The sequence below is a fragment of the Lemur catta genome, chromosome 1 (assembly GCF_020740605.2).
Source record: "Lemur catta isolate mLemCat1 chromosome 1, mLemCat1.pri, whole genome shotgun sequence".
In the NCBI taxonomy this organism is placed as follows: domain Eukaryota; kingdom Metazoa; phylum Chordata; class Mammalia; order Primates; family Lemuridae; genus Lemur; species Lemur catta.
In genome coordinates this window covers 220162132-220187771 of record NC_059128.1, presented here as the reverse complement: position 1 = coordinate 220187771, position 25640 = coordinate 220162132, and the positions used below count along the sequence as shown (strand labels likewise).

General features: G+C 34.7%; 1 protein-coding gene across 10 annotated transcripts in view; it reads right to left on the bottom strand.

Moving 5' to 3' along the window:
• LRCH3 (leucine rich repeats and calponin homology domain containing 3) overlaps window positions 1-25640 on the bottom strand; it is a 98995-nt gene that overhangs the window by 50328 nt on the left and 23027 nt on the right. For all 10 annotated transcript variants that reach the window (XM_045540072.1, XM_045540075.1, XM_045540076.1 and 7 more), the window contains exons 2-3: window positions 5357-5501; window positions 3064-3190 (exon numbers count right to left, since the gene is read on the bottom strand). In XM_045540072.1, coding sequence (XP_045396028.1) covers window positions 3064-3190; window positions 5357-5501 — 272 coding nt within the window. The remainder of the gene's footprint in view (window positions 1-3063; window positions 3191-5356; window positions 5502-25640) is intronic.

The window sequence follows — 25640 nt, the reverse complement described above, 5'->3', positions numbered from 1 at the left end:
AAAACAACACATGTTGGCGTGGATGCGGAGAGACAGGAACACTCATACACTGCTGGTGGGAATGCAAACTAGTGCAACCCCTATGGAAAGCAATATGGAGATACCTTAAACACATTCAAGCAGACCTACCATTTGATCCAGCAATCCCATTATTGAGCATATACCCAGAAGAACAAAAGTCATTCTTTAACAAAGACACCTGTACCCGAATGTTTATAGCAGCACAATTCACAATCGCAAAGATGTGGAAACAACCCAAGTGCCCATCAATCCACGAATGGATTAGTAAACTGTGGTATATGTATACCATGGAGTACTACATAGCTATAAGAAATAACGATGATACGACATCTCTTTGGTTCTCCTGGAACGAGCTGGAACCCATTATACTAAGTGAAGTATCCAAAGAATGGAAAAACAAGCATCACATGTACTCACCAGAAAACTGGTTTCCCTGATCATCACCTAAATGCACATCGGGGAAGGATACCAATTGGATATCAGACTGGGATGGGGGGTGGGGGGAGGGGATGGGTGTATGCCTACATGACGAGTGCGTTGCACACCCTCTGGGGAATGGTCATGCTTGAAGGTGCAGACCCGGGGAGGTGGGGGGGGAGGGGATGGAGGTATGACTACATGATGAGTGCCAGGCGCACTGTCTGGAGAATGATAATGGACGCGCTTGGGACTCTGACTTGGGGGGATGGGCAGGACATGGACAATGTATATGACCTAAACTTATGTATCCCCATGATGAGCTGAAATTAAAAAAAAATAAATAAATAAAAGTCAGAATGGGATCTAGAGCAAAAAAAAAAAAAACAGAGTCTGCTCTATTAGCATTCGATCAGCCTGATTCCAATACATACATTGGATAGGACTTCTGGTATCTTGGTTAATACCTTGAATCATGTTCTGAAAAGAGACTATCTATAGATTCCAAGATTAATAAATTCAGAATTCCATAACTCTGAGATCAGCCAAAATAATTTGTAAACTTATAATCATGTGTAGCAGAGGGAAGCTCCCTAGGTTAATAGAAGCTCCAAGTTGCCACATTAACACTTAAAATCCCTCCAATATGAGTAAAAGAAAATGATACATTTACTATTTAAGAGAAGACTGCTTACCAAAAACTTCAACAAACTTCAGACATTATTTTTGAATTTTCCCAAAATATTCTTAGAGAAAGCAATACTATTTTTTACTTTTCCTACCAACTAGTGATTGATGTAGAATAAGAAGCTAGACGACTCAGTCCAATGCTTTAGGCATCAAAGTTAAAAGAGTTCTAAAAGAAGTTGAAAGGATATAGGTTCAAATCCTAGCTACAGAAAAAAAAAAAAAAAAGATGAAAGGATAGGAAAATTGAGTCTGAGCCAAAAGGTAACAGCAGTTTATAACAGATCTCTCAGAAAATATATATATGTTGAAAGACAGCAATTTATTTTCACTTAAATATGAAGCGGAAAAAAGGAAGGAGGCAATAAGGATGCTGCAGAAAGACCATCAGATGGGAATTACAAGGTTTAGGGTTACTAATTCTTACTCTGCCACAAGTTTCTTATATGATTGGGAGTATCAATTAACCTCTTTTATAGGAAACTAAAAGCAGTTTCTGTGACACATATCTATCTTTTAAGTATTTAGGATTGAGTAAGTAGAAACAGAAAGTTCAAACGATTTGAAAATAAGAATTTGTATCAGAGTATGATTTACTACTAGGTTCATGTTCTTAACTGAAGTTCTGAAGAAATGCCAATAAATGTACATTTTGGACTTTACTGTGTGGGTCTAACAGGCTCTAAAAATAGTGGTCTAGAATCTAAACTCTAGATTTAATACATTTGTGAATTTTTCTTTTCTTTTTTTTTAGAGGCAGAGTCTTGTTCTGCTGCCCAGGCTAGAGTGTAATGGCATGATCATAGCTCACTGCAGCCTCCAACTCCTGGGCTTAAGGGATCCTCCTGCTTTAGCCTCTCAAGAAGCTAGAACCACAGGCATGTGTCACCACACATGGCTAATTTAAAAAAAAAAAATTTTTTTAAAGATGGTATCTCACATGTTGCCCAGGCTGGTCTTGAACTCCTGGCCTCAAGTGATCCTCCTACCTCAGCCTCCCAGTAGCTGAAACAATAGGTGTGACCCAGGCATATTTGTGAATTTTTACATGCAAGCTTTAATATTCATAATCCATGTGAAATTGAAAAGTGATCTAATTTGTGGTCCAACTATTATATATTACATGTGTATTAATTTTTTCTGTTTATGATAACCATCTTTGTTAATAAATCTACATGGTACACTCTCATATCTCAATGGATTTAATTGTATTTGACCACTTCAGAAATATAAAACATGGGTTGTGAAGGTACACTGGTTTCAAAGTCTACTTCTGTTATATAACGTTAGGCAAATTACTCAACCTATCTGAGTGTTAGCTTCCTCAGCTATACAATGAAAATAATTTTAGTATTCAACTGATTATTGTGGTGATTAAATGAGAAAATTGTTATTCTCATGCTCAGAACATAAGTACTCAAGAGTTGATTATTTTTATAATTTACAAGGAGAGGGAGGTGAAGGAGTTCAATTAAGTGTATCAGAAAATAAATGGCAATGAAGTATATATTACTTTATAGAGTGAGAGATAGGTTCTAAAGATTCAATGTAAGGCAAAAAAGTACATCTGACTTGTGCAGTGCCCACTCCCCTATAGTGACCAACCAAAAATCAGAATATTGATGATATTAATAAAATTTAACTTGAAAAATTCAAATATATTATTTCTCAAAAGTTTAATATACAAATCACTTAATATTGGTTAGAACATAATTCTAATGCCTTTTCTCATTCTGTGTGGGCCTATTAGACTTGTACTTTCAGTTTTTCTTAATTCCTTGCCAAAGCACTTGAATACTAGTCATTCAATAAATGACTCATTACCATTACTGAAAAATAGTTCAAAAACCTATCTTAATAATAGATCTTTACTATATAAAATAGTATGATATGACTGTGAATATATATGAGATAGTAAAAAATAAAATATTCACTTACAAGTTCTGTCAAATGTCTAAGGTGTCCAATTTCTTCTGGAAGTGAGACCAGTTTGTTATTACTTGCAATTAAGACTTTCAATGGCAAATTACACAAGTGTACTGGCAATGTTGACAGCTGGTTCCGACTAAACAGGTACATAGAAAAAGAGAAGAGTCAGATCTCACCACTGAAGAAAAATTTTCCATCTTTCTCATTCTACACTCAGTAAAATAACAAATATGAATCTTGCAATGAAAAAACACGATATTAGATTTGAGTTCTAGACTTCATTTCATTGGTTGTCAGTTTTGTGGTGACAGGCACAGCTTCGAACTTATGTGCATTACAGAGATTCCTCATTTGTAAATTGAAGATCTCAATATCTCCCCTACTTATATTGCAAGGCTCTCGCACAATAGAACTCCTTTGTAAATAATGAAGTACTATATAAACATAACATTATGTTACTTAGGTAAAATTTATATAAGAAAAGATGATAAAAAGGGTAGATAACCATTACCCCTTTTTCCTTCTGAAGGGGAGTTATAAACAAAATTTGTAATCTGCTTTCCTCATCATTACAATATTATAACCAAATATACATAAATGATTTAAATATAGCTGTATGATAAAACAAGTGATTTCATATATCATACCAACTAAGTTATAGGTAAAGAATTTTTATTTATATAAAAACATGCAAATCAGAACTGAAATAATAAAACATCTCTCATTCGAGTAAATATAAATTAAATTTTACGTATGTTGATTTAACCTTTTAATCTTTAGGATCAATTCCCTCCCAATTTTCAAGATCTTTTGCTGATTTCACTAACATAGATCATGAGCCCTTAAAACTTTTTAACCTAATAATAATTCCATTCCTAGACAGTTACCTTAAGAAAAGAGAAAAGTAAACATTCATATATAAAGTTCTCTATTAGTATTATTTTTATCATAGTGAAAAACTGGAAGAAATTTAATATCCAAAGGAAAATGGACATTCAAAAGTATATAAACTGTACAACAAAATAACATGTAAAAATATTTCCAAAGGACATTTTATGACAAGGGGAAAAATTCATTAAAACATCTGACTAAAAGCCTGGAAAAACAGAAGGAAAAGATCACCTATAATTATATAACTCACATACAACATTGTGATAAATTTATTTCTTCCAGCATTATTATGGAGGTACAAATGTTTAGGTTACATATATTGCCTTTGCCATACCCAAGTCAGAGCTTCAAGTGTGTCCATCTCCCAGATGGTACACACCGCACCCATTAGGTATCAATATACCCATTCCCTCCTCCCCGCTCCCACCTGCCCAACATCTGATGAATGTTACTACTACATGTGCACTTAAGTGTTGGTCAGTTAAGTCAGTTAATAGCAATTTGATGGTTATGATAAATTTCTTTTACACTTTTCTACATTTGTGCATTTTCTTCAATGAACATTTGTAATTTTTGCAGTGAAACAGAAGAAAAAAAGAATTCTGGTAAGATGTGGAAAAATGGAGTAAATGAGTTGAATAAATGCATAAATGTATAAACATTGAGAAATCGGTAACAAAAATACATGGTCACAAGAACCGAACGATGTAATTTCAGATCTACTCTGACTGTGATGAAGCTAATTTGAAAATATAATTGGAGAACCACTGCTATAAGACCTATTTGCAAACCTATTAGGCTAATGGCTAGTAGGATTTGTTAATTACAGACACCCCCAACTTATGATGGCTGACTTACGATTTTTCAACTTTATGATGTTGCAAAAGCAGCATGCATTCAGTAGAAACCATATTTCAGTATAATATTCAATAAATTACCTAAGATAGTCAACACTTTATTATAAAATAGGCTTTGTGTTAGATTATTTTGCCTAATGTAAGTGTTCTGGGCACATTTAAAGTAGGCTAGGCTAAGCTATGAAGTTTAGTGGGTTAGGTATGTTAAATGCGTGTCTGAGTTAATCACTGGTTTATCAGGATGTAACCTCATGATAAGTCAAGGAACATCTGTATTGCAAAGCCAAAGATAAAGGGAGAAACTAGAGGGACATATATAATACATATGTTCTTAGGATATATTATATCCTAAGATATCTTATTATCTTAATAATATCCTAATATATCCTAAAAACACATATATATTAGAATATAATATATTCTAAGGACACATATAGAAACTGCTGATATAAAAAGATAATGTAAATATCTGTAAATGTTTTAGTGGAAGAGAAGAGAAAATTGAAAAGACCACATAAAACCCAACATTTAAAATAAGAAAACAATGTTCTTACCTAATATTTAAGAATGTTAGAGCTTGTAGGTTTAGAATTGCCTCTGGGATATACCGAATACAATTTTGGTACAAGTTGAGATTTTCAAGAGAAACAAAGTGACATGCTTCTAGAGGGATTTCTGAGAGGCGATTTCGTGACAGGTCTGAAAGAAAAAATAAATTAAGTTTAAAATCAGTCCTTGGAACTTACTTTGTTGAAGCGTTAAATAAATAAGCAGGTTTCATGCTTATTTAAATTCCCCAGAGTTCCTTATAATGGAGATCAGCCCAAAGTAAGCATTCAAATGTTTATTAATTGACTAAATAAACCATTTTAACATGTCTCTAAACCTGTTGCTGGAAAATGCTTGTTTGAGTTTCCACGTATACTAAAAAAATAAATCCACTATTCTTTACAAGTAACACAATTTCTAAGGCATATCTGCCTACAAATTACATCAAAGATCATTAAGTTCCAAATATCCTAGGAAACAAATGGATCCCTAAAAGCCACCTTCCCAAAGACACAGAAAACATTCTGAGGTTTTTGAAAAGCAAAACAAAATATACTGTTCCTTTCTTTACTAGTCAGATGATCAAGGTCATGGTCAAAAGGACTCAGGAACCATCTTTGTTCCCATTGGCCAAAGATGAGACAAGGTGAACTTCGATAAAGATAATTCCAGTGTATTGAAATCCATCACATATATTAAACTACATGAGATTATGACATACACCCCCCCCCAAAAGATAACAGAGATCCAGTTCAGTATTTTTTTCATCTATTTTTTACTTGTATATATTCATGGAGCACAATTACAATTTTGCTACATTGATATACTGCATTGTGGTAGTCAGGGCCTTCAGTGCACACACCAATGAAGCAACATACATCGTACATACCAAGCAACCTCCCATCATACACCCCCACTCCAACTCCCCCATCCCTCCAAGTCTTCATTATCCATCATTCCACACTCTGCTTCCACGTGTACACATTATTTAGCTCCCACTTATAAGTGAGAACATGCAGTATTTGTCTTTCTGTGTCTGAGTTGTTTTACTTAAGATAATGGCCTCCAGTTCCATCTATGTTGCTGCAAAAGACATGATTTCATTCTTTTTTAAGGCTGAATAGTATTCCATTGTGTATACATACCACATTTTTTAATCTAATCCACTGTTGATGGACACTTAGGTTGCTATTGTGAATAGTGCTGCAATAAATGTAAGAGTATAGGTATCTTTTTTAATATATTCACTCCTTTTCCTTTGGGTAGATAACCAGCAATTTATCTTATAAACTGCTAACTTAAGGAAAAGAATCAAACATTTATCCTGCTTTCCCTATGTGAAGGTATCATTGAGTAACCAAATAGTTAAAACACTATAAAAGTGTTCTAGCTATGAATGAAAAAGAATCATAGAATATCACCATTTTGTAACCCCCAACAAATTAATGGATCTAGAATTGAGCATCAATGGCTGTTATCTTTACAAAAAGACAATCAGAAATCACATGCCTCTATCAGGTGAAATGAGGCTGAAAAAAAAAGAAAAATGATATTAGAAATCATATGCCTCCAACTAGAAAAACAGAATATCACCTATGATCTTGCCGAAGGGACAGAACCTAAGTCTAATCAAGCTTCTGGATCACCTGCAAACTTTCAGGAAACACAGAGGACAAAGGAATATGCTGATATACCATCACTCTATCACTCTCCACTTCAATTTTACTAAATATATTGTGAAATTCATTTGCTCACCCCTGTTTTCTCTCTTCTTCTTCAGTTTTCTCTATTGAGAATTACTTGGTTCCTTCATTGGGAACTTTCTCTAGATAGAGGACCTGCTCATATATTCTCTGACTTCCTGCGTATCTGCTAATATCTTACTTTCACCATAACAAGTAAATGGTATTTTGGCTAGGTACAGGCCCAGTTCTTTTCTTAGTAATCTGTAGATGTTATTCTACTAGCTGCTAGTTTCCAGTGTCACACTGAACAGTCTAGTCACTAGTGCATATCTTATAATTTTTCTTTTGAAAGCAGCTTGTTCTGTCTGCCTATCACCCTCAACACTCTAGTGTGGAACTCAGTGAGCTCTTTCAATCCTTCTTCAAACTAGAGGAAGTCTCTTCTATTATATTTTTAGTTGTTTATTATAGCTCCTCCATTTCTTGTTTCTTTTTCTTTATATCTTTTTCAGTTTTGATATACTCTCAAACTTACTCTGACCATTAATTTGAGTCTGGACAAAAATCATCCTTTCTACAAATTAATATATATAAAAGTTTTTCCCTCACTTCATTTCTTTTATGCTGTGATTAAAAGGATGCTGTTTTATTTCTCTTGAGAATCTCAAGAGAATAATTTGTTTTGTTCTACTGTCTAAACTTGTGATCTATCTCTTCTAATAGTCCTATTTTACTGAAGTCACTTGTTTTGGATACTTTCCTTGTTCATCTTCTCTCTGGCTGTTGGAGTATTTTTAAGTTAATTATTTTCTTTTTCGAATTCATGGTTCTTCTCATCCTTAAAGCTCAGGTCAAGCGGCAAGGATACAATGAATGGCAGTTAACTCCAAAAAAGCAACCTTTAAAAGGGCTCAAACTAAGCATCCCCTCTAGGGCACAGCTATTTCTAGAAACTCAAAGTTTTGATAATTGTCCCATAGGCTTTTGCCTCCTGTTTCCATTTAAACACCAGTATATCCCAAGACACACACATTCTCTATGGGCCCTCCATGCTTGCCAGCCCCAGAGCTGCTTCTGTCTGAAGTGGTAGTTAGTAACTGAAGTTGGGAAAGAGACCATCTTGCCAACTTGCCTCCTCACTGTGTATTCATTTGGAAAAAGTTAAAGCCCAGTTAATAGAAGCCATTAAGTACTTCAGACTAAAAATTTCCCATAGAATCACTTTGTGAATGACATTTTTTTTTTTTTTTTTTTTTTTTGAGACAGAGTCTTACTCTGTCCCCCAGGCTAGAGTGCAGTCATAGCTCACTGCCAACTTCAAACTCCTGGGCTCAAGTGATCCTCTTGCCTCAGCTGCCAGAGTAGCTGGGACTACAGGCATGCACCATAGTGCCTGGCTAATTTTTCTATTTTTAATAGACATGGGTTGTCCCTCTTGCTCAGGCTGGTCTCGAACTCCTGAGTTTAAGCAATCCTCCCACCTCAGCTTCCCAGAGTATTAGAATTACAGGCGTGAATCACCACACCTGGCAGGAATGACTTCTTTAATACAAAGTATAACAAAAATTATTCTATCAATTCCTATTTAAATTATGTTAGCATAATTTTAAAAATTGAAGAAATGAAAGAAATTAACGTCAATTAAAACTGCTCTTTAAATATTTAAGTTTAATCCAATAAAAATAACTTTGGGCAACAAATTAAAATTAAGCAGAGACTATTTCAGTTAGCTTAATATTTGTATTATAAACTTGAATTATTTAAAATCCAGAAAAATGTAACAGATGATGTCCATCTTTTTATTTGTCTAATGAGGGAAAAAATTTTATTTATACTAATGAAGGAAAAAAATGACAACTAGATATATACTAAACTTAGATGCATCTCAATAAGTAACTACTCCTTAATTTTTAAATAATTAGCTAATTTAAGACATAATCTGTTTCCTTTCAAAACCAGAGTTTTTAAGGATTCTCATAAGTTTTTCCGTTTTTAAATTGTATTTTAATTTGGAAAGACAAATAGCTTCTTCCTTGTTTTAACTGAGTAATCTTTTAACATGCTATAAATTTGTGAATAGACTAAACTAGTCACTTGGATCATATTTCATACCATGGAAAACAGTGCAAAATAATACTGGTTTATAAAAGATATTTGTTGTCATACTCCCTTTCAAGGAGGAAATAATTTTACAGCCAAAGAAATGTGATAAAAGGCCAGGTGCGGTGGCTCACACCTATAATCCTAGCACTTTGGGATGAGGCTAAGGCAGGAGAATCGCTGGAGGCCAGGAGTTCTAGACCAGGCCTAGAGAACATAGCAAGACCTCAGTGAGCTATGACAACATCACTGCACTCTAGCCTAGGCAATAAAGCAAGATCCTGTCTCAAAAACAGAAAAAAAGAAATGTGATAAAAGAAGAGAACAAATACATCCTCTCCTCTTCAGCTCAAAAAAAAGTTTTGATATGCTTTATCCTTAAAACTCTTTACAGTTATAAAAGCAGGCCGGGCGCGGTGGCTCACGCCTGTAATCCTAGCTCTGGGAGGCCGAGGCGGGTGGATCGCTCGAGGTCAGGAGTTCGAGACCAGCCTGAGCAAGAGTGAGACCCCGTCTCTACTAAAAATAGAAAGAAATTATCTGGCCAACTAAAAATATATATACAAAAAAATTAGCCGGGCATGGTGGTTCATGCCTGTAGTCCCAGCTACTCGGGAGGCTGAGGCAGTAGGATCGCTTAAGCCCAGGAGTTTGAGGTTGCTGTGAGCTAGGCTGATGCCACGGCACTCACTCTAGCCCGGGTAACAAAGTGAGACTCTGTCTCAAAAAAATAAAAAAAATAAAAAAAAAAATAAAAGCAAATGCAAGTTAACTTCATAATTCAGAAGACTGCATTAAATCATATAGAATACTGCCAGTACTTCAGAAGCCCCAGTGTAGCTCTTCCTGATCATAACCCCTTTCCCTCCCCAAAAGATGTAATCAATGTGCTAATTTTTAAAATAATGATTTCCTTACTAGTTTTATAATTTTAATACTTTATAGTCTGTAGTTTTGCCTCCTGTATTAGTTTCCAATTGCTGCTGTAAAAATTACTATACCGCGAACTGTGGCTTAAAACAACACAAACTTATTATCTCACAGTTTTAGTGGTCAGAAGTTGAAAATGGGTCTCATTGGGTTAAAATCAAGGTGTCAGCAGGGCTGCATTCCTTTTAAAGCCTCTGGGGAGAATCCGCTTCTAGCTTCTAGAGACTGTTCATATTCCTTGGCTCATAGCCCCAGTACTCTACCTTAAAGGCAGCAAAGTCAGGGAAAGTCCTTGTCCTTCTCATATTGCCTGTTCTTTGGTTCTTCCTCCTCTGCCTGCTTTTTCCATTTTTTTTTTTTTTTAAAGATACCAGGTCTTACTATATTGCCCAGGCTGGTCTCGAATTTCTGGACTCGTGCGATCCTCCTGCCTCAGCATCCCTGATAGCTGGGACTACAGGCACACACCACCGTGCCCAGTTTCCTTCTTCCGCTTTTAAGGATCATTGTGACATTGTCTATCTACCTCCTTTTTCCACTTTTAAGGATCCCTGTCACAGTGTCTGCCTCCTGCATGTACCACCCCCCACCCCCCAATAATCAAGGATAATCTTTCTATTTTAAAGTCTACTGATTAGCAACCTTAATTCCCCTTGCCATGTAACCTAACATATTCACAGATCACAGGGATTAGGATGCAGACATCCTTGGGGTGTGGGGAATAATTCTACCTACTACTGTAAACCTCTGAACTTTCTAAAAGTGAAAGTATACTGTTTGCTTATTCATTTGTGATCTTCATTCAACATTTCAGATTCATTCATGTAGTTGCATATTGCAGTAGTTCATTTTCACTCTGCTCATAGTATTTTACTACATAAATCTGTCACAACTTATTTATCCATTCTACTAATGAGCATTTCAGTTACATACTGATGTAGATATATATCTAGAAGTGAAATGCTGTATAATAAGATATATGTATCTTAAACATCACAAGAGAACGCCAAACTGTTTTCCAAAGTGGTTCTACCAATTTACAAATCTACCAGTAGTGTACACAGTAGTGTGGCTTCACATCTTTCCCAATACTTGTTGTTATGTGATGTTTTAATATTTATACAATGCCATCTCATTGTGATTTTAAATTGTATTGGCCTTCTAGATTTCCCTTTTTGTGATGTGCATGCTCAAGTCTTTTGGTTGGCAGGAGAGCTTTATAAATTCCAAACAAGGCCTTTGTCAATTATATGTTACAAATATTTTCTTCCAGTTGTGGTGTGAAGTTTCACTCTCTTTACGGTGTCTTCTGATGAAATCCTTTACTTTTTTTTTTTTTTTTTTTGAGACAGAGTCTCGCTTTGTTGCCCTGGCTAGAGTGAGTGCCGTGGCATCAGCCCAGCTCACAGCAACCTCAAACTCCTGGGCTTAAGTGATCCTACTGCCTCAGCCTTAAGAGTAGCTGGGACTACAGGCATGCGCCACCATGCCCAGCTAATTTTTTTTTCTATATAGATTTTTAGCTGTCCAAATCATTTCTTTCTATTTTTGGTAGAGACAGGGTCTCACTCTTGCTTAGGCTGGTCTCGAACTCCTGACCTCGAGTGGTCCACCCGCCTTGGCCTCCCAGAGTGCTAGGATTACAGGCGTGAGCCACCGCGCCTGGCCTCTTTACTTTTAATAGAGTAAAATTTTTTATTAATCTTTTCCTTTACGGTTAGTTGTCTTTGCAGTTTGAAAAGAAATCTTTCCTTATCCCAATGTTGTAAAGGTATTCTCTTCTGAAAGTTTTACAGTTTGATCATCACCTTTCATTTATCAAGAATTGATTTTCTGGTACGATGTGAGGTAGGAGACCAATTTCATTTCTTTCCACCGTGATACCCAATGGTCCCAGTGACAGTTATTGAAAGAATCATTTTTCTCCTCACTATTTCCCTATAAAACTTTTGTCATATATCAGGTATCTATATTTGTGCAGGCCTGTTTGGGGACTCTCTAATCTGTTTCATTGCTCTTTTTGTCTATCTTTTTGTCTGTAATACACAATCTTAATTACTATAGTTATATAATAATTCTCGATATCTGGTAGATCAAGCATTACTACCTCATTGTAGTTCTTTAACTGTTTCTTGGTTTTCTAGGTTCTTTGTATTTCCCTGTAAATTTTAGAATAAACTTGTTAAATATAATAAAGACACTTTCTGAGATTTTTTAATTAGGACTGCATTGAATCAAACATCAATTTGGAAAGAAACAACATCTTTATAATACTGAATCTTTTCAATCTATGAACATGGTTTATCTCTTCATTAATTAAAGCCTCCTTGAATGCCTTTCAATAGTTTTGTAATTTTCCTCAGAAAGGTTTTTATAAATTTTTTGTTCAATTTATTTTCAGGTCCTTATATTTTTAGTTTTATTTTCTAATCATTTGTTACTGATCTAAAGAAATACAATCGATTTTTATATATTGATTTTGTATCTGACATCTTTGGTAAACTTTTTGATTAGTTTACATAATTTATCTGCTGATTCTTTTGAATCATTCTATATTCATAATTACATGGCTCTGTGAATAATGAAAGTTTTGTTTCTTCTTTTCCAATCATTTATGTATTTACTTATTTAATTTCCTTATTATGCTGGCTAGGACCTCCAGTACAGTGCTGAATAAAAGTAGTAACGGAAAGTACTCTTCTCTTGTTCCTAATTTCAATGGTTTTCTGTGTTTATTCCTTATTGGATTAAGGAAATGCCTTTCTATTCTTCATTTGCTGAGACTTTGTATTGGTAACAGATGCTAAATTTATCAATCACTTTTTCTCCATCTTTTGAGATGATCACAGAATTTTAATATTCTATTAGTATTACATTAATGTGGGATTATAATAATTAATATATTATCATATATCATTATAATCATTATATATAATTATATTATTATTAACTTTGCCTTTTATTCCACTATTTTATTCTGTTAGTGTAGAATTAATTTCTACCCTCATTCATCCTTTATTTTATTAATGTGGAATTAAATTGATTTTCTAGTGTTAAACAAATCCTGTGTTACAGAGATAAACCCAACTTATTAATGATGTATTATCCTTTATATTAGCTGGTTTAAGTCTGTTAATATTTGGTTCAAGATTTTTGCATATGTGATCATGAATGAGTCTGGATTATAATTTTCCTTTCTCACCCAACTTTGTCAGGCTTTAATATCAACATTGTGCTAGTCTCATAAAATTTAGTTTGGGCGTATTCCCTTTTTTTCTACTGACTTAAAGGGTTTATATAAGCTTTCAAGTTAATTTCTTTTTCCAAAAGTTTGTTAGAATTCACTGGTGAAGCCATCTGGGCTTGGCATTTTCCTTGAAGAAAGATTTTGCACTACTGATTTAATTTCTTTGATATTTGTAAGACTATTTAGGTTTACTGTATATATCTTCTTGAATCAGTCTGAAGTTATTATAGCCTAAGATTTTGCTATTTTTATCAGAATTTTCAAATTTATTAACATAAAGTTGTCCATAATCTCCTCTTTAAAAACATTTTACAGCATCTGTAGTGATGTCCTCTATTTTCATTTGACTGGTTATTTGTACCTTCTTTTTTTCTTGATCAATCTTATCAGAAGTTTATAAATATCATCAGAGTTTTAAAGTATCAATTTTAGCTTTGTTAACCCTGTTCACTGTATGATTTCTATTTTGTTAATTTCTATTCTTATCATCTTCCTTCTACTGGGGGAGGGTTGTGCCATTCTTTTTCTAATTTATTGAGATGGATACTTAGCCCATTAATTTTTAGACTTATTTCTTTCAAACATATGCATTTAAAGCTATAGTATTCTCTCCAAGTACTGCTTTATCTCTCATGAGTCTTTATATGTAGTATATTTTATTAGACTATTAGAAAATATTTATTAGACTATAAATATTTATTGGAATATTTTCTAATTCCATCATTTCTTCTTTGACTCATTCTGTTAGAAATGTAATCCTTAATTTCCAAACTTGTAAGGATATCCTATTTACCTTTTTGTTAATGATTTCTAACAACTGTATTATGGTAACAGAACATGCTTCATGTGATTTCAATCCTTTGATATTTGTTGAGATTTTCTTTATAGTACAGCATGAGGTCAATTTTTATAAATATTTTACAAGAGTCTGAAAAGAATAAATATTCTGCATTGGGCATAATGTCATAGTTATGTCTATAGGTCATGTTTTATTGTTCAAAGCTTATCTTTATTGATTTTTTTTAGTCTGTTCTATTAACTGCTGAGAAAGAGAAATATATTATAATCTTTGATTGTTGTTATCATCTTGTCTATTTCTTTCTGTAATTCTTTCAACCTTTCCTTTACGAATTTTGGGGTTTTGTTGTCAGGTACCAAAAATTTTTATATTTTCCTGGTGAATTGAAATAAATAAATTTATTTATTTATTTATTTATTTGTTTGTTTGTTTGTTTGTTTATTTGAGACAGGCTCTCATTCTGTTGCCTGGGCTAGAGTGCAGTGGAGTCATCACAGCTTACTGCAACCTCAAACTGCTGGGCTCAAGCAATTGGCCTGCCTCAGCCGCCCAAATAGCTGGAAATACAATGTGTGGGGCACCACCACACCTGGCTAATTTTAAAATTTTCTATAAAGACTAAATCTTGCTATGTTGCTCAGGCTGATCTCAAACTTCTGGCCTTAAATGATCTAGCAGTGGACCCTGCTCTACTCTAGCAGTAAAGGCCGTGCTTGGACTTCTAACTCAAAGAAATGTGAGATACTTTAAGTCTGCAGGTCCCAAACTCTGGGGCCATGGACGGGTAATGTTCTGTGGCCTATTAGGGACCAGGCTACAGAGCTCCACCTAATCACCCTCCTATCCCCTTTCTCCCCCTTCCCCCCACTCCCATCCCCCATCCATGGAAAAATTATCTTCCATGAAACTTAGGAAGGATGGGGTGCACAGCAGGTGAGTGGTGGGCCAGCAAGCGTATTTCCAGCTGCTCCCCATCACTTCCATTACCACCTGAGTTCCCCACCCCCTGCCACCAGGTCTGTATAAAAATTGTCTTCCATGAAACAGGTCCCTGGAGCTAAAAAAGTTGGGGACCGCTGATTAAGCTGCTAGGTTTGTGGTAATTTGTTACATAGCATAGAAAACTAATAGTCAATAGTTCCACAGAATATCTTTTTCTATCCTTCAATTTCAACCTTTCAGGACCCTTATATTTGAATGAGTTTCTTATAAACCGCACATAAATAGATTTTGTTTTCTTTTTTGACAATCTTTAACTGAAACACTCAATTTATATTTAGCATAATTACCCATTTTATTTGGATTTTTAAAAGGGTCATGTTATTTGTGACAGATACAGTTGACTGCTCTTTGAATATCTATGCTCTCTCTTCCTTTTTTACTATTAGAATCTTAATTGTGTTCAAAATAGTAAAGTGCCAACTAGACCACTGACTGATACTTCCAATTTCACTAATCATTAAAGTTCCAACTAAGGAAATAAAGGAAGATACAAAATTTGACCAATTTTAACTTGGCAACTAAACTGATACAGGTAATTCTCATTTAGAGGCAGTGTTCTGAGTTTGTATGTAAACTGAATGCTTAAAAATCACCACCTGTTTTTCCATAATGGGAAAAAAGATTTCTTAGCTTTTCAGGACTAATTTTAACAATGATGCCACTGTAATGCCACATATTTGCAAATATGTTCCTTTTCCAATATTTCCTATCTCAGTACATCATGCTTTTGTCCATCCAGTGGCTTAAGTCAGAATTCTGTAATCATTCCTGACACCTTTCTCTTTTTCCCCAATCTAATTCTATCAGTACTCAGTTTCTTGGCTCAAATATATCTTGCATCATGTCTCCTCATCTCCTCTGTCATTGCCTCTTGGCATCACTCTACAAATCTAATCAAATAACACAAGAAAAACTACATATAACATAAAATACAAACAAGGAAGCATAAAGCCAGCTTCATAATGCTGACAGCAAGAGAGCAAACGTAAACATACGACAACCCCTCCCTCCATTACAGGCAATTCTACTATGCAACAAAATACAACAGAGTACAATAAAACAATTTAGGATCTTTGACCATCAAAAAGAAGTAATATTGTATTTAGTACACTTACTTTTAAAAAGAAAAGCAAAAAAAAAAAAAGAAAGAAAACATTTATTTAAGGATTTATATTAAATGTTTTAAATAGTTTCCTTATCCATTATAATGTAAGATTAAATAAGCAGAGAGATTACTGGATATTTGTGTCACTAGAGTAACTAACTCCCTTTTGACTTCACAGAGATAATACTAGTATTGTCACACAAGCCTCCTAAGTTTCCATCTCTATGTCAGTGTAATCAATCTTACGTTGTTTTCCAGACTGCAAGCTCAGTTGAGATTTGCCAAGTACTATAAAAAATCACAAACTGGATCATAAACAACTTTTCAATTAAGCTATTAAATTACTTCTATGTGTCACATCCTGAATGTGGCCTTGGTCTTTCACCAGCCATTATCTTTTCCTCTAACGCTAGTGATATAAGCCAACGAGTATACCAACCTTTGGCACAGCCCTTGGATATATTATGTGGTTCACTAAGGCAGAAAAATCCTATTTTGGCCTGATACAAGTATGAAAAAATTTTTGACCCAGGGAAATATCATGGAATTAAGTAAAAGAAATATTGCAATAAAAAAGGTGTTAGGGCATTTCTTTTGCAATCAAACCCCTGGGTTTTTTCCTTTTTTACAAAGATCTTACCTTCAAAGTTAAACTCATGTCAAAGGTACTGTAAGTTTTTAAATAATATGCTAAAGAAAAAAGCCTAAACAATAGTTAAGAAAAAAAACCTCTCATTATTAATGAGGGAAGAAGCATAAGAATGGTCACTCTAGATTCACCTAGCAAATTTTTTATTATTAATAATATCATTTTTCATTGACAAATCATAATTGTATACATTTATGGGGCACAGTGTGATATTTCGATACATGTATACAATGTGGAATGATTAAATCAAGCAAAGTAACATATCCATCGTCTCACCACATCACTTTTTATAGTATGACATTTGAAACTTACACTCTTATTTTGAAATATACAATACACTGTTACTGACTATAGTCAATCTGCCACACAGAAAACATTTAATGAGTCACTATGTTATGAGGGTAGGGACTATGCTTTGTTCAGCTCTGTATACTTGTTACCTGGTACAGAGCACATAATAGGTGTTCAATAAAATATTTGTTTAAAAAAATGAGCAAGTAAGTAGATGAAACAAAAACTGTGGACTCAGAAATGAGTAAGGACACCCTGTGCTACATCTACAGAGCTCCATCTATAGTAAGACTACAACACAAATAACATACTGAAAAGCGGCCAAGATATAATTTTACCTTGGTGATTTTTTTTCTTTGAAGAACAAGCAAGCATTTAGATAAAATAAATCAAACCAGCTACTGAGGGGGAAAACTACATATTATGTTTACCAAACTATAGATAAATATTTTATGATTTAAGGAAAAAAAGCTGAGATGGATTACAACTGCAAAACAGAGTGCTTTAGAAATGTATACAACGACCTTAGACCTTTTTAGCCATTCTGAAGTATAAAATACTTATAATTTATGGTATTCTCCTTTCTATTTAAAAAAATACGTGCAAATTTATTATTTATCTATTTACCTATTATCTGCATGAACTTATGGATTTTCATTTTATTCAGTGGTTTATAATCCATTACAGTCCTTATTTATTTTGGTGCTTAAATTGTCCCAGATTTGACTATGGGAATTTCCCTTTAGGTTAACTCTTGTATCTTTTTGATATGCCAGCTTTAGTTTTATTTTATTATTATTACTATTTTAGCATTTCCTTATATTCTGGCACAACAAGATATTCCAGGCTTATCTTGCAACTTCCTTGCCCCAGGTCTAGAATCAGCTATTTCTCACTCATGTGCAATAGAAACTTCTGTGGCAAGTTATATTTGGGTAAGTGGGGAGGAGAGGAAAACCACCAATCTTGAAGGAAGCTGCAGAATTAAATGACTGTTTTTTTTTTCTGAGCCACTAAACTTTGGAGTGGCCTACTAAACAGCAGCTGGAAAGCAAACCAGAAATGAGTGAAGTGGAAGCAGAGTACTGCTATAACAAAAAACGTGAAACATCTGCCATTGGCTTTTGAATCAGGCAACAGGTATTGGGTATAAGAGGCCTCACAGTTGTAAGTAGAGGCCGGAAGGCAATGAAAACCTGCCATTGAAGGCTGGAGAAAAGGTACCCTAGTTCTGTTCTGGCAGAAGAATTACAGAAACTATAACTTGCAGTAACATGATATATAGAAAGGGAACCAAATGAATTTAAATCACCATAAACACATCTGGCTATCTGTTGTGAGTCTTATGTTAGCTGAAGCTATGGAATATTTGACAACAAAGGGTACTAAGTATTTATCTTAAATCTTAATGATGAAAAAGGATATGCATGTATTTACACAAACACATATATTCTAGCGTTTTTCTATCTAATTTCATTTTTCTCCCCTCACTTACTTGTAGGTATCATTTAAATACATTTCATATTTTTCTTTTTCAAATAATGTAGAGAAAACAAAAGACATCAACCAACTTAAAAGATCCTCTTAGCTTACTTAGGAAAGAATATGAATTTCTGCCTATTGTCCTCATTCTTATGTGGCAAAAAAAAAAAAAAAAAAAAAATTTCTGCCTAGGATGGGTTCTGGGTTCACATAAAATTGAAAAATGACCTCAATTTTAGCATCTACAAACTGTGATCCACTTCTTGCAATATTTTCATTCATTTTTCTTTTTTTCATCTTGAAATACTGATTACATACTCTGCCAATAAGGAATTTGCAAAACCATACCCTCAAACAATAAATACAATTTAGAGAAAAATTATTCTTTATTGAGACAAATGACATAACCAGATTTTAGTCCTGGCTCTACCATTTATTGCCATCTTAATCCCTAGAACATTTCAGAATCTAGTGCTTCCAGTGAGATGCTTTCAATTATTTTACTTTTTCTAAGATAAGAAGCATGGTAAGAAGTATCTTTTTCTAAGTCTCTCTCTCCCACTAACTGTTCAATAACTTTATGACTGCATGAATTAGTAGTGGTTGACTCCTACTTTCTGGGGACAAACATGGAGCCCAAAGACTTAACAATAATATGAATTCTTAAATCTAAAAAAATACTTTTGAGAAATGTTTATTAACTTACATGACATTTTTGCACCAGCTAATTTCATTTTCTAATTTTTTATTTCTGTTTGAGGCTATGAAGGTCACAAGGTCCAGAAAAAGAATATAATTATTTTACTGATATGTTATTACTTCTCATAAGGTGGCAAAGAAAAAATAAAAGGAAAAAAACCCTTTTAAATTCCTTATAATAGTTAATAACTTTTAAAAGAAAATAATTATAAAGGTCTAAGTAGAGTTTCAACAAACCTAAGTAGAGCTGAAAAAATCTTTAATTGCTCTCAGAGAAGTCTGCTCAATTTTGCCCTTTCAGATATAATCAGACTGTGGCAATCACCATTCCTGACTCTCTTTCTAGAGTTGCCTAAGGCAACCTTCTTTTTTTTTTCAGACCAGCGTCTGACTTTTATATAGAAGATGCCTGAGATCACTTCCTCTGACCCACCAGATCTAAGTCACACTATCTTCTACCCTTATTCTTCTCCCCATTTTCATGTGAACTATGAAAAATGTAGTAACATATCTGTTAAAAGGACCATTTATCTGAATCAACTAACATAAGTTAAATTCAGCTGAACCAATCAATACAAATATTTTAAATTTAAGTTCTCTATATCCACAAGAAGTCAGCTTTTACAGCTATTGTGCATGAGCAGGTTGCCTAAAACACACAGGAATAAGATACCAGTGACACTCATCCCAAATCTCTTATTTAAAAAAATAGATGTTTTGGACATTATATCTTGTCTGTGGAGAAAAGAGCTCTAGAGATTATCCTATCCTGGGGAAATTGAGACCCAGGGCTGGGTTTGGGACCCAGCCTCTTGCTGTGTGGCCCCAGACAACCTTCTTGCCATCTCTGTACCTCAGTTTCCCTACCTGTAAAAGAGGATGTTGAGAGGTCATAGATGTATATAGTCAGACACTTTTTAAGGTATTTGCTCAGCTTATAATGATCTTAATTTCTCTCATTCATATGGGCAGACCTTCCCTCCCTCCCTGATTTTTAGTCGCATATACCAGTGATTCTTAACACTAGAGAGGACCCTCTCAAAGGAAGTCACATTAAACTTTGGGCTCCCCCAAGTTATGAAAACCTGGAAGATGGCCCCTCTTTCAAAAGCCATCTCAAGCACAATCTCATTACACTTCCCTTGATTTGTCTAGGCACTCCCACTGTGTTTCTATTACTCTACTATAGTAGTAACTTCATGGTACTATAATCCTTCATTAAATTATAAATTCCTTGAGACTAAGAGCTTTGTGTCTTTAGCATCTTAATGCAATAACTGATCCTCAAGCTTATAAAAAAATAAAATTTATTTGCTAGAATTAAGTTAACTCAACATGCTAACATTGGGTATTTCCTGCTGATCAAATCTCTAACTTGCTATTTTATATTTTTCATTAAAAACTGCAAAATTATTTTTGAAAACAAAGTTTATTTGGTAGATAATTAGTTAATTAACTTTTAAAATGTGGTGTCCATGAAGGGAAGCATCAAAAAAAATCCTTGGTAGAGAAAATGTTGTAGAAGACATATCTACGCATCAGGTCAAATCACATCTACACCACCACCAACTCTCTGCAACATGAATTAAAAATAAAATGTGCTGAAAAGAAAAAAGGAAAAAAAAGAGGAAAAAAAGAAAAAATAATAAAACGGATAATCTGAGAAGGGATTAATATCCAGAATATATAAAAAACAACTACAACTCAATTTGTAAAAAAATTTAAAAGTAGGCAAAAGAATTAGCCAGTTTTCCAAAGATGTACAAATGGCCAATAAACATATGAAATGGTATCAACATTACTAATCATTAGGGACATGGGAATCAAAACCACAATGAGATATCACTTCACAAACATTTGGATGGCTATAATTAAAAAAAGAGAGAGAGAGAGAGAAAACAAGTGTTGGTAAGAATATGGAGAAAGAATTCTTGTGCATTCTAGTTAGAATGTAAAATGGTACAGCCACTGTGGAAAAGAGTATGGCAGTACTGCAACAACAAAAAAAATCAAACATAAAATTATGTTTATGCCCCATTTGATCCAGCAATTCCACTTCTCCACATATAACTAAAAGAATTAAAAGCGGGGACTTGAACAGATATTTGTACACCAATATTCACAGCAGCATTATTTACAATAGTTCAAAGGTAGAAATGAACCAAGTGTCTACCAACGGATGAATGGATACACAAAATGTGTTACATGCATGCAATGGAATGCTTTTCTGCCTTAAAAAAAGAATTAAATTCTGGTACATGCTACAACATGGATGAACTTTAAAAACATTATGCTAAGTGAAATAGGTCATACACCAAAGGACAAATATTGTATGATTCCATTTATATGAGGTACCCAGAATATTCAAATTCATAGAGATACAAAGTAGAATGGTAACCCAGAGATGGAGGAGAAGGAAGGTAATGAAGAGCTAGTGTTTAATGGATACAAAGTTTTAGTCTGAGATGATTAAAAAGTTGTGGAAATAGATATAGTTGGTGATGGTTCCTCAACAATGTAAATGTACTTACTACTACTGAACTATATACACTTGAAAAAGGTTAAAATCATAAATTGTAATGTATATTTTACCACAAAAATAAAAAAAATACTCAAAGTAGAAAAGATATATAATCTGCTTCCTTATATGTACCATAAAAAAATTCTCTCTAAAATTATTGGCTTTTCTAATAACCATATCTTGTGCCTCAGCAATAAACTGAATAATACAAAACTTACAGGAACAAAAATCCAAAGTATTCCTGAACTTCAAATCTCAAAAATTAGTCTCACAACTATGTAACAGAGATTGTCAGCTATTTATTAACTCTTTCCTTCCTAACCCCATTTCTTTTTGTCATGGACAAAAATGTTTAATATTCCATTCTATTTGGCTATGTGATTATGACAATAGGACTTATTTCTTTAAATCTCGATAACTTCGCCAGGAAAACCTAGGTTCATTCTACTCCAAACACAAATTAATGTTTTCAACAGTATGGCATTTATTAAGAAATGCTAGCAGTCAAAAAGTCTTATGTTCTTCTAATAACTCCTCAGGCCATTCCACACAATGACATCATCCTTAGCAAATAAAGCCCATTATGCAATACCCACATATACAGTACTGTCACTTTCTATGAGAAGTCACTGCTATGAATGTTAAAAGGGCCAGAGATTATGACAAATTATCTGTGTAACAGATTTTTTTAACACTGAGTAATGTAAAATTTTAGACTATTATAGGAATAATACCCTTTAATACATAAATAAATGGTAAATGCAAACTATAAAAATTTTCTAAAATACAGATTCAATATGAAATAAACTAAAAGGTGAAAGTCTTAACACACTGACTGCCATACTAGAAAAAAAAATTTCCCTGGGGCCACAGTGTTTTATTAAAACAAAAATGATCCTTTCTAATTTGTTATTTTTTACTGTTTTCTGTGATGATTAATATGCCACACAATCCATGTTTTTAGAATTGTCAATATTAATTGTAACAATCAGAAAATCAATAAGAACAAGCAAGATTTTCATAAACCAACTGAAGGGTTTTGCTTCATGAGGCCCTGGACTCAAAACTAGCCTGAGTTAAATACAACGCACATGGCAGTCAATGTACTAAGGAATGTCAAGGCCCTAAAGAATTATATAAAAATAGAAATTTGAAATATTGATAACTATTTAACAAATTATAATGATACCGTTCATGGTGCTTCCCACAGGCTAAAGAATATCAAGGAGAAAGAATACAAACAGTTGCCTGTTAAAAGAAGATACTGTGAGGACAGTTTATTACACTTTTGAAACTTTCCCTTTAAATTTGCCACATTTAAAAAACACGCTAAAAAAAAGATAAAAAAACAGTCTATATTTCAGTATTTCCTTTTTGTTTTCAACCATCTTTCCATTCGCATGAAAATTTTTTTGAAAGAATGCCATAAAAATTATTTTATTTTTGCTATTAATATTAATTATGTAACCCAAAGAGGTAAGAAAAGAGAATATTTTCTAATGCTTTTCATTCTAAAGTTATATTATTTTTATATGACTTATGGACTATCTTTTAAAAATTATTTTTAATTTTAATTTTTATCAAACTAGTAAATTTATATAATTTAAATGTTAATTAGAAGATAGAACAGACGTACTTTTCCCTACTTCTGCTAAGTACAACTACAAACACTAGACATTATATATAAAACAGATATGACTCTAAAAGGTTGAGAGAAGACAACTAGGACTCAAGGAACAACAGTGATGAATTCCTTGGGTTTTCTCTTTGCCTCACATTATCCCAGACTTGGAGCTAATGTCTCCAAGTTAGCAACCCAGAAACACCAATTGGCAGAGATAAATTTTTAAAAAGCCCCAACAAAAGCCTGCTCTCTCTAGTCAAAGGAACAGGAAAGGGGCAGCTTAGATAGAAAACTTTAACAACTATTCTACTCGCTAAACACCCCAGAAAAAACTGTGGCCTTACCACCACTAATGCCAGCAAGGGTTGAGTAGGGACCTGAACTTCCACCCTTACCAGACTGTAATAAGGCATTCTGTTGACTTCTCCCCTCTCCCTACTGGGGTGTTGTCCAAGAAGACCACATAGGGAGCTAGGACTTTCATCCTTGACAGACAGTAATGAGACCTATATGGAGGTCAGTGGAGACCATGTGGGGTCCCTGGACTTCCACCCCTACCCAGCAGTAATGAAACACCTCTCACAGCCCCACTGCTATGGTGTTACAGAAAGCCTAGGAGAAAGTCAGCACTTTCACCACCACCCAGCAGTAACATCCCCTTCCCTTCAAGTAACAAGTAGCAAGCACATGGGAAGTAGTAATGATATACTTCTACTCCTTCTAGCCAGGATGGTGTCAGTGGAGGCCTGGTGGGGAGCCAGGACTCCCATCCCTGCGCAGCAGAAACAAGGAGCCCTCCTGTGCACTCAGGTGTCAATGAAGGCCAAGGAGGAAACCTGGATCCTGTCAGGTCTACCTCTAGCTGGCAGTAATGAGGCAGCCACCTTCTTTCTCAGTCACAATGGTGCCAGAGGAAACCAGCTCAGACAGAAGGTTTAAATAGGATCCAGAGTCTTATAATACTCAAATCCAGATCCCAAACTGAATGAAAATCAATCCACAGATGCCAACACTGAGATGACGGAGATGTTGACAATCATAAAAATTCTTCAGTGAGCAATACAAACTCTCTTGAAACAAATGAAGGCCGGGCACGGTGGCTCACGCCTGTAATCCTAGCTCTGGGAGGCCGAGGCGGGTGGATCGCTCGAGGTCAGGAGTTCGAGACCAGCCTGAGCAAGAGTGAGACCCCGTCTCTACTAAAAAATAGAAAGAAATTATCTGGCCAACTAAAAATATATATACAAAAAAATTAGCCGGGCATGGTGGCTCATGCCTGTAGTCCCAGCTACTCGGGAGGCTGAGGCAGTAGGATCGCTTAAGCCCAGGAGTCTGAGGTTGCTGTGAGCTAGGCTGATGCCACGGCACTCACTCTAGCCCGGGCAACAAAGTGAGACTCTGTCTCAAAAAAAAAAAAAAAAAAGAAACAAATGAAAAACAGAAAGCCTCACCAAAGAAATAGAAAGTCTTAGTAAAGATGTAAAATATGAAGAAGAACCAATGGAAAATCTGGAACTGAAAAACACAATAACTGAAACCAAAAACTCAATGGATGCATTCAACAGCAGAATGGAGAGTACGGAGAAAAGAATCAGTAAACTTGGCCGGGTGCGGTGGCTCACGCCTATAATCCTAACCCTCTGGGAGGCCGATGCGGGTGGATCGCTCGAGGTCAGGAGTTCAAGACCAGCCTGAGCGAGACCTCGTCTCTACTAAAAATACAAATAAATTATCTGGACAATTAAAAATATATATATAGAAAAAATTAGCCGGGCATGGTGGCGCATGCCTGTAGTCCCAGCTACTCAGGAGGCTGAGGCAGTAGGATCATTTAAGCCCAGGAGTTTGAGGTTGCTGTGAGCTAGGCTGATGCCACGGCACTCACTCTAGCCCGGGCAACAAAGTGAGACTCTGTCTCAAAAAAATAAAAAAGAATCAGTAAACTGGAAGACAGTACAAGAGAATTATCCAATCTGAACAAGAGAGAGAAAGAAACTGGGCGGGGGGAATGACAAAAAAAAGAACAGAGCACCAGGGAGCTGTGGGACTATAACAAAAATCTAACATTCATGTCATCAGAGTCCTGGAAAAAGAGAAGGAGGGTGGGGCTGAAAAAGAAGTTGAAGAAAAAATGACTGAAAGTTTCCTCAATTTG